Below are 10,385 nucleotides of genomic sequence, written 5' to 3'. Positions count from 1 at the left end.
TAAACAAAGAAAGTTGGGGGGTGTGGGGGGGGGGGGTGGTGTTAATGAATTTCAAAATCAACCATTCAAATCGTAGTTGATGGTTTGAATGGTCCCTCTTTATTTCTCAAAAAAACACTAATTTGAACCTTTAGGCACAATTCAAATTGAGTTGTTTGGTTCAAATAGCTAAACCAAACATGGGGTATATAAACATTCACAAAGCAAAAAGAAAGAAGGCATGTTAACATCATTTCACCTGAAGAAACAAATCTGTATGAGTCTTGTCGTCATACAAAACTGCTTCAGCTTTGACTCCCAGTCTCTGAAGAGTTTCTGCAAAATTCTTGCTGTAAAAAATAATATGTCAGCCTCAGGGAAACCAATGAAGTTGTATGCCAATCTAACAAGCACCGCTAATTGAAAAATTGAAGTCAATTGGAATCCTTCAGACAGTTTAATTTCAGTGGAACTATCACAATAACTTTTGAGGCTTGAGCCATTCTAAAGCACGAATATGAGAGAAGAACAAATGCAGTCTTCTGATATAAGATCAGAAGGACAAGGGTATATTCCCTTGACACGTTAAAATATCTTGAGGACAACCATATTGCAATGCTTCCAAAACTTATGATTCTCATGTTGTATTGTCACTTGAAATTGCCACTACTTGTCTAAACAAGAGGGGCAAAAAAAAAAAAAAAAAGTAAAAGACCGCCATTAATAAGAAACACTTATATGTAATTCGTCTCAGTTACCTGGAATCTGATGGTATGGAATAGTCAGCTGTTCCATGAAACAAAACAATAGGAGGCAGCAAAGAAACTGCATTCTTAATGTTTGGGTCCTGTACCATCACTTCTGGAGAAAATCTTCGTAGGGATTGTTCACCTTCCATTATTCTGTAAAAAAAGGTTTTTTCAGCAATAAATCAAGTGACAAGAAAACTATTAAGAACTTGCAATGAACACACTCTAGTAGAGGTAGAAGGTCGCGGTACCTTAGAAAGAGTGAGCGGTAGAGACCTCGACTATGAAAGTAATCTGTCAACTGCAACAGGTTATACCTGTTTGTGCATTTTGCAAGGGACACCATTAAACAAGTATAAGAATTTTTTCCCCCCATCATATGTGCCATAAGAAATAGCATTTTGCAGAAGAACGAATGCAATTAGAGATGAAATGAAAGCCATATTGAATAATGCCATTTTGAAAACAAGCATTTACCCTCCAGATAAACCGAAGTATGCCTTTATCTGGGAGACACTCCAAGAAATGCTAACTCCTTCACCAGCCTCCTTGATTGCCTGTTCCAGGAGAGCACAAGCGGCGATATGTGCACCAGCTGATTGTCCCATTAGATAAATCCTAGATCAGAAAACCGCGATAACCACTTTTAGCACAATAGAAATACACATGTAAATAGAAAATCTGTAGAAAATTGAACCTATTTACCTATTAGGATCCCCTCCATATTCAGCAATATGATTGACAACAAACGAGATACCTTGAGAAGCATCTTCTACCATATCACCTATAGTTGCCTGTGGGAAATTTCTACAAGAAGCATTTCAATTACAATGTCAGCATTGTTGGTGGGCTTCATCTGCAATTGAATTTCAACTGTTTATTTATAAGGCATTGTCTATTTTGTACACTGCGCCGATGCTTGAAGAGAAACTATCACCGGTAATCAATGCAGGCAACAATAATGTCTCTTTCCGATAACTGTTGTCCTAAAAGAGACCCCCATGCTTTATAGCTGCGTCAGTGACAAACGATGGAAAGAGATAAGAAACAATCAGTTCACAAAAAGAGTTGCTGCTGGTTTTCCTTTCAACACCAGCTGCCATTTACTTGTACATTTTTTCTTAATTTCCGTGTCCTCTTAACCATCTTAAAAATTATTCCCTTAAACAGAGGCCAGCATACAATACAAGTATCACTGAATGTTCAAAGATAGTCTACGAAGTAGAAGACTTTACTCACCCAATTATCCAGGCGCCACCAGTGACAAATGCAATGACTGGTTTTGGCCCATCACTATTTTTGGGTAGATACAGATCCAACCTTCAGAACAAATTTCACTATCAATGCGACAAATCAAGGAAATCTAAGTGCGTGCAAGGGGCCAAGGCGCACTCAGCGCCCATGGTACATGGTGCCTTGCTGCCAGGCAAACCCAGCGCCCATGGCACAAGGGGCCATGCTGCCACCGATTACATTAAAGTGCACAAGCAAATTACCGAAGTTCATAGATCCTACCTATTTCTAGGCTTATCACCATAAACAACACCTCTGCGGATATGACTGGAGAAGAAATAGTAATAGCCAACTGAAAAGAACAAGCAGATTATTGTTTATTATTATGTGGATTGATTCTCTTAATCCTACTTAGATGAATACTACAAGAATGATATCTAAGCAGAACACAAAATCAAGTACATGTACACAAAATTTAAATTAAAAAAAAAAAAGAAAGGGTAAAAATGTGAGAACAGACCTTGAAAAAAACCTGGCACAAGACACAATGCATAACAACCAAGGGCAAGAAATCGTGTAATCCATTTGTAGCCTACACTGAACACAAGAAAATCTGTGAGAAAAGTATATCATGGTGAAAGACTTGAATAAATTCTAAAGAAGAAACATTACAAGGCACATATTTAAAATTGCACAAATCATAATCAGCATAAACAACACAAAGCAGAACTTTACCTTCTGAAAGCATTCTATTCTATCATTTTCCACTGAATGTAAAAGATATCAGAATGGATAAATAAATACGAATTTCCATACTTGTCAATATCTTTTATCCCTCTATTCATGCCCAACTCAAATATCACATTTTTCTAAGTCCAAATTTCACTAAGTATAAGAAACAAGCCTACTTCTAATTTCAAGCACCACCATTGTAATATTGATATATATATCATACCATTCCACTAATTCTTCAAGTAGATATCTTACTAAGACGTTAGTAAAATTAATCAATATGGCAACATGGGTATTACAAAAACCAGCTTTTGCAATTCACTAACATTACTAATCAAAATGCCAAACTGGGTAATTCCCAAAAAAAAAAAAAAAAGAAAAGCTCACCCAAGGTATCTCAAAAGCTTCAAACTCAATCGTGTAAGCAAGAACGTCTGCGCGGCGGCGTGTTCGACACCCCGGCCTAAAGATCGGTGTCGTTCGCCGCCCGATAAAGGCAACAAAGAGTCCTCGCTGGCGATCCGCCGTCGTCTCTGCTGGTAATACTTGTTCGCCGTCGTCGTAGTAGTAGTAGCGCTCGAATAACTCGACGCCCTGGTAAGAAGGGGCCTGATCGGCATGGCCTTGTCGTCCTCAAACGACGGCGAAATCAGAATTGGGTCGTCGTTTTCAATCTTGATGCAACACATTTCGTCGCTCGAAGAAGAAGAAGAGTGGTGGTGATTACGAATGTCGTGATGGGTTATGGGCAGAATTTGTTGGGACGGCATTTTTGTAGAGGGAGACAGAAAGGATTTGGTATGCAAAATCTTGGCCAGATTCAGCTGTGTGCGTAAGAACAACTGTTTTATGCTATTTCGGTTTGTTGGGTATCGAAGGAAACCGTTGGATATTCGGCGGAGCTCACATGAAAATGGAAATTCCAGATTCATGGATTGGATAATATATTTTATATATCTGCGTGTGTGTATATGTATATACTATTATTGTCAAGAGAACAGAACACCTTTGTTCTTGTTGTTGTGTTGATTAAACTAGGGAAGTTTTTATAGGGCGAGAATGAAACAGCGAGACAGAGGAAAACGTAGGAAGTGGGGATTTTCCAAGAAAGCACACCAGTGGGATTGGGCCACGTGGAAAGTTGTAATAGGCTGGTTTTTCTTCTTCTGAGGAGAAGGTTGGAATTGGTTGTTTCTATTTTTCTTTTTCATTTTTTCTTTGAGAATCTATTTTGCCTTTTATTTTCTTTTAGGAGATTAAAATGGTAGGATTTGAAAAATAAACTAGAGAGAATTTTTATTTTTAATTATCATATCTATAATAAAAATGATTTGTTTAGCGTATTTTTTTAATTTGATGATGTAATATCTGAGCTTTAATTAAATCTTAAACCAATAATAAATAAATTTAATAAATTAAAATCTTACACCACATTTATTATTTATCTCAAAGTTATTTGTTGGTATTATATTTTATTATTATAGCTATTATATGATTTTATTAAACTTATAGTTTTGCTAATTAATTTTTCAATTTTAATGTGCAATGCAACTAACTCGATGTGGGAACTCAATGTGCTAATTTATGAAAAAAAATATTTATTATGATTATTTGATATGATATTTTACCTCTATTATGATTGATTTAATTATGAATTATTATTTTATATTGTTATTTATAGTTTTATGTAAATGTGTTGAGGACTTAGTTGCTATTTTGAGTTTTTGTGAGAGAAGGCTATGTTAGCAAATTGAGTGAACTTTAGGCACCTAATTGAAGAAGAAAAATAGATACTTTAGAGCTGATTTTATGAGGTTAGAACAGCTGTTAGAGGCTTATAAAAACTTAGATACTTGTCCTACTATAAGGTCACTTTACTTTTACTTGGTTTCTATGAAGTTTAGACTTCATTTTTAGGTCTATTCCAACAAAAAAGCCTAGAACTCCGACCATAACATTTTTTTCTCTCTTCTCACTCCTTTTCTCACCCAAACAGAATCAAACCTAGGTTTTCAAGAGAGAAAGAGCTAAAAAATCAACCAGCCTATTTTCAACTCGTTTTGCAACCTAGAACCAAAAATAACCATCAAGGTTTTGAGCTTCTATTCACTTGGGAACAAGTTTTTCTTTGAGGTAACTTCTTTCTTATGTTAGAAACTAAGCTCTCAGAGATTAAGATGTTGAATCCTACTTGAGATTCATATTTTTTATGTGGCTTATCATCTATGTTGGTTGTAGACCCTTAAAAATGAGTTTCTTGAGGTTTTGGTTCAAATATTAATTTCTGGGTGAAATTAATTATTTTACTTATATTATTGATGATTATTTGAAGATAAACTCTTATTAGGATGATGATTCATATATTTGAGAGTGGTCTTTGAAGATTAAGATCGGCATGTTAGGTATTTGATGAAATGTTCAAATATAAGTCCTTTGTATAACTTATATAGATTATGTTTTCGTGCTATATATGTTTATGATTTTGACTGATCTTATATTTTTCTATGAAATTATACACCTCAACCTTTACGTGAGTCTTTGAATCACTCTAAACGGATTTTTTTTACATTTAGTTATGAATTTTATAAATTCAGTTAAAAAACTGTCATTTTCTTGACGAGATTATACTTCAATCCGAATTTCGGGCTGTTTTTGATTGGTTTGAAAAATCTAAAACCTATCATGTAGTAGCTCTAAAAAGAGGGTTTTGAGTCTGCATTATTTGCCACTGGTCTCATAATATTTTGAGTTTTGATGAATTTGTTATGAATATTTTCGTAACAACGCGCAGTTATGTGTTTTGTTAAATGATGATATGAATGTGATTTTTGAAAGCTATGGTTTTTAAAGGTTAATTAGCACATTGAAGGCTCCCCACAACCAGCTAGTTTGTGCTTGTAAAGTAGTGATCGAAATTCAAATAAGTAGAGTTAAAGCATTTTCAAAACTGCATCACAAGACGTATTTGGTGAAATAACTTGTTCAGAATTGTAATTATACAAGTTTATTCTCTTATGAAATTTTTATATGATTATGTTCAAAGAGTATTCATGATTAATTATTTTGAAAGAAATTATGATATTTGCTTATTATATTTTTATGTTTTAAGAGATTTTATGGTATGGTATATGGATGAGAGGCTGGGTAAGCAGGGGTGCGAGGGACCGGGGCCTCAAATTAGAGTAACTGTCTCTTTGAGACAATTAGAGAAAAATGCTAGTGGGAAGTCTCTTGTTGATCACAAGAGAAAGAGATTCTAAAAACGCCGCTTAGTGTTTAAGAGAAAAGAATTGGCCAAAATTAGAAAATATCCTGTATAGAGAGAGGCTTACTTAGAACTGAAGTTCTGTATCATACCTAAACTGAGAATAAGTATGAAAGTTTATAAACAATGTTTAACAAAGATATTTTAACCACGGAGATTTTAGATACTTACTTTATTTGAAATCTACTTACTGAGTTTTTGCTAATTAGTTTTACCTTGTGATGCAAATGATGTTGTTGTTACCGAAGAGTAAAAAATAATTTTCAAGGTTGGCTGAGTACTCCAAGTTCTACATCTGGCATATTGCTTATATGTACTTCCAAACAATAGTCAAAATGTTTTTTTTTTCGTTACTATGTCGGTTTTGAATAATTGTTTAATGTCTAAGACTTGTGGTTGTAATTATTTTGCGCACTGACTCATTTTGTTCAAAAACTTTTACAAAAATCTTGTGATGAAATCAACCACAAGTTTTTACATCTTAAAAATGACATTTTTAAGTATAGAAAGTATGTTTTAAGTAGCATCACCTCGTTAAATTCTGCCTTATACCGGTTTAGCGTTGGAGTGTTACAGATGTGATTTTAATTAAGTCTAACAATTAAAAATACACAGTATCGATAAAAGTTTGCATTGTAGAAAGATGCTTTCTTTTATTTTTTTCTTATTAAGTTGAAAAGAGTTGTAATTAAGAGTTTATTATGATAGTATGTATTATGAATGTTAAATTTAATTAAAATTGCATCTAAATTAAAAATTATTTAATTTTTACTGTATAAAACAGTATCCTATTATTTTTTTTGAAATCAACAGTATCCTATTAATTATATGATTTTAAAAAAATATTTTCTCTACCCTACTAAAAGATTTTCTTTTTTTTTCTTTAAATGTGAGTGTGAATTATGACGTACTTTTTTTCATTTAATCAAGCGTCTTCACTCTTCATCATGTTTTTTCTTTCTTTGTTTGACAACTGGATAGCTACGGGATGTTTGGATTTTTTCTGCTGTGAAGGACGTTTGAATTTTCTTTTTTTTTTTGGCATGACGGATGTTTGGGTTTATTTAGCTATGTGTTGGAGTGACAGAAGATGTTTATTTACCAACATATTACTATAGTCACGGCAACTTCCAAGATGAAAAATTCTTGAAGTTTGGTCACAAGTTCTTGAAGTTCAAATACATTAACCGGAATACACTCTACATATCTGTGCCTTTTTTTGTTTTTTGGTTTTTTTGGTGAAACTCTAATGTCGTTGCTTGGTGAAACTCAAGCTTCATGTAAAATGAATTGATTGAAAATAAATAAATCTTTGACTTATATAATGATGGATCCAACATGGCCTCGTCAACATTTGCGGCCCATGGTCATCAAGTCTTGAAAAGAAAATCAAGCATATATATATATATATATATGTGTGTGTGTGTGTGTGTGTATGAGCAGTGTTAGAGTCAGTCGCTAAGACAACCTCTTTATCAAACGCTGATCTTCTCTAATTAATACGTAGCTATTTTGCTTTTCACAAAACTATCCAAAAATCAACGTTAAAAAATAAGCTGTCTTTTTCTTTTAATTACACAGGATGCTATTGTCTCTTCTTCAAACTACTCTTGCTCTTCCCTTCAATCTCTTCGACTAAAGAAAGTGATCAAAAAGAAAGAACCCAGAAAGTATGCTGACAATCAAAAGACGGCGGAATGAGGTAAATGATAAAAAATAATGCAAACAGAAAAAATGCTTTGAATTAGAGAACGTTTCACAAAAGATTCACCGAGCTGCTGGATTAGGAAGGCTATGATATTTCTTTGATTACCTTCCCTTTCTTTTTCTCTGTCATCTCATAAATTTATGCGACTTTCATCTTCTTTTGAGATCTCATATATATAGTACTATTGTAAGTATATTTTCTATGCACTTTTTTTTTGTTGGTTTGTGTTTCTCCTTTTCTTTTTGTTTTTGTTGTTGTTTGTTTAAGAAATAATAGTTCTCCTCAGGAAAACAATGGGTTGGGTTTACACTTAAATTTTTTTTTTTTAAGTTCCACTCAACGTTCAGTTTAAGGAGTATTATTTCGAGAATTCATAAGGGACTTTCAAACTTGGTCATCCATGACCGTTTGAAATTTTTGGGTATTAACTATTACAGAAATAGTAGGAAATATGCCAATTTGAATAGCTTAAAAAAATATATAGACTAATTTTTAGTTATAGAAATTAATAGGTCATAATTTGTCAAGTTATGGTTTATAACCAGATAAGTTATAGATAAACTTGTCAAGTTATGGTTTATAACCAGATAAGTTATGGACAAACTTGTCAAGTTATAGTTTATAACTAGATAAGTTATGGACAAACTTGTCAAGTTATGGTTCATAACCAGATAATTTATGAACAATAACTTGTCAAGTTATGGTTCAAAACCATATAAGTTATGGACGAAAACAGTAATTTGGCATATTTATTAATTTATGTAAACTATTGGCCTATTAATTTTAATTCATCTCAAATCTTGATCTATTTTCCTCTTTCTCCCTAACTATTAAGCAAAAAGGGAAAAATTTGTTTTTCAATTCCGTCAAGTAACGAGAGAGTTGAAAAGGGATAATGGCAAGACATGTAATTATAATAAAAAATTAAGCTTTCATCTTAACTTTGGCTTTCAGAGAATCATAGCAAGATCTTCAAAATTCTTTAGACTTGTCCGAAATCACATAGATTAACTTACTAGTTGGAAGAAATCTTTCTTTTTTAAGCACTCGATAAGTCGAGTTCATCGAGAAACGATCACTCCAAATAGCCACCCAACATAGAGAATCGTCTCCTCCAAGACACGAGCAATGAAGTTTTCTAATATTCACCTCAGTGGATTAACCAAATAGGAAACAAATTGTTCTCAAGTTTTAAGTTTAAGTCACTAACCTAAAGAGGGGCCACTCATCTTCTGTAGAGATGTCCCCCAAATCAAGTAAATAATCAAAATTTGCTATTAACAAATCAAGTAACCCGTTATTTACTCTAGATAAATCAATCACGAGATAAAATATAAGAAAAGTTAGAAAATTTCTTTAGTATCATCCCTCATAATATCTGGTCCCCCTCCCCCAAGCACAAAGCAACACTTCATTTTATAGGCCTTGATATTATAGCATGTGGTGCAGGGGGATCTGACTATGATTACCTAAACTTTTCGGGCTTTTGTCAGATTTTTAAATGATGGCCTAATAAATTGATTGAAAAAAATGAAGAATTTACTATTAAAAATGCACGAGATTTTTACTTTTATTATTGATAAATATATTTTTATTAGTGTAATTAATTGACTAAAAATGTTATGAATCAAGAATAAAAATTTAAAATCTTGATCCACATAATTTTAAAGAGTATTTATCAAGATTGTCCAATATTGATTCGTGAAATATATAAACAATATGGGCCTAATGTAGATTCACATGCCGAAAGCTATCGATTTTGGGTCCCTTGCCACTTTGGAACTGTGTTTGAAGTTTGCTCCCGTTTATTTCACCAGTTTAGCTTAATTTAACTCAATTTTAATAATGAGTATAGTTTGTACTCATGTTAGTGATTATGCAGTCTGAATTATATTTCTCATTTGAATTAAGTTAGATTGTCTAATTTAAAGTTTAACTCCCTCAAGTTCATGGTTTGAACAACAAAAAGATGTTCATTTTCTCTGCTTTCCACACATATCAAATATAAATTTAAATTTTATTCCATGATCATATTTAAACTTTAACACATTCAAACACCAATTCAAACTATAATTTAAACTATACATTTTAAAATTTTCCATTCGAATAAAAAAAAATTCAAATAAACACAATTTAAACAAGCAGACCAAATAGAAATTTGCGTCTCCTTTCCAAAAGCAGTACTTGTTAGATCTTTGCTTGCGAACTACAAGAATACAATAATTAAAAATATGAATGGAGGGACCAAATAGAAACACGAGATATTAATTACTTTGATGCTATTATAATTGTTCTCGACGAATTTACATACTTTTTATCGGATAAAATACCTATTATAAGGGAGGGAGAAAATTACAACTGGAGTAAACAAAAATTTAAAAAAAAAAAAAGTAAAAGATAGAAAGAAGGATTAAGGAAGGTCACTTGTGGGGGCACCTAGTTGGAAAAAAAAAAGCTCTAAATTCTCTGCAAAACAGAAAATTTATCCAACTATAGAATACACACACTGTAAGGAGTAATTCCAAGTAAAACGACAACAATCAACTTGTCAGCATCATTATTAGATCAATAAACGACGTGCCATTTTGAAGAAGGGAGAGTCAGTGTACAGCCAATCACAGGTGCACATGTGGATGGCTTAATGAGTCGGTGTAGACTATTTTGACTATTAGTATAAGAGTTTATTCTGGCTTCTTCGAGACAATTCAATTCACTTGTA

At 32.8% G+C, this 10,385-nt stretch overlaps 1 protein-coding gene across 1 annotated transcript in view; it reads right to left on the bottom strand.

Annotated features, from left to right (window-relative positions):
* The window catches only part of LOC21408507 (isoprenylcysteine alpha-carbonyl methylesterase ICME), a 4,703-nt gene extending 975 nt beyond the window's left edge, over window positions 1-3,728 (bottom strand). The window contains exons 1-10 of the mRNA XM_010098405.2: window positions 3,081-3,728; window positions 2,482-2,558; window positions 2,244-2,313; window positions 1,968-2,048; window positions 1,666-1,740; window positions 1,434-1,535; window positions 1,206-1,346; window positions 980-1,045; window positions 738-881; window positions 239-329 (exon numbers count right to left, since the gene is read on the bottom strand). Of these exons, the coding sequence (XP_010096707.2) occupies window positions 239-329; window positions 738-881; window positions 980-1,045; window positions 1,206-1,346; window positions 1,434-1,535; window positions 1,666-1,740; window positions 1,968-2,048; window positions 2,244-2,313; window positions 2,482-2,558; window positions 3,081-3,625 (1,392 nt within the window). The 5' untranslated portion in view covers window positions 3,626-3,728. The remainder of the gene's footprint in view (window positions 1-238; window positions 330-737; window positions 882-979; window positions 1,046-1,205; window positions 1,347-1,433; window positions 1,536-1,665; window positions 1,741-1,967; window positions 2,049-2,243; window positions 2,314-2,481; window positions 2,559-3,080) is intronic.
* Between the last annotated feature and the right edge of the window lie 6,657 nt (window positions 3,729-10,385).

Source organism: Morus notabilis, unplaced genomic scaffold, assembly GCF_000414095.1.
Source record: "Morus notabilis unplaced genomic scaffold, ASM41409v2 Scaffold451, whole genome shotgun sequence".
NCBI lineage: Eukaryota > Viridiplantae > Streptophyta > Magnoliopsida > Rosales > Moraceae > Morus > Morus notabilis.
Note: the sequence above shows the minus strand (reverse complement) of the source record. Positions and strands in the feature narration are given on the sequence as shown.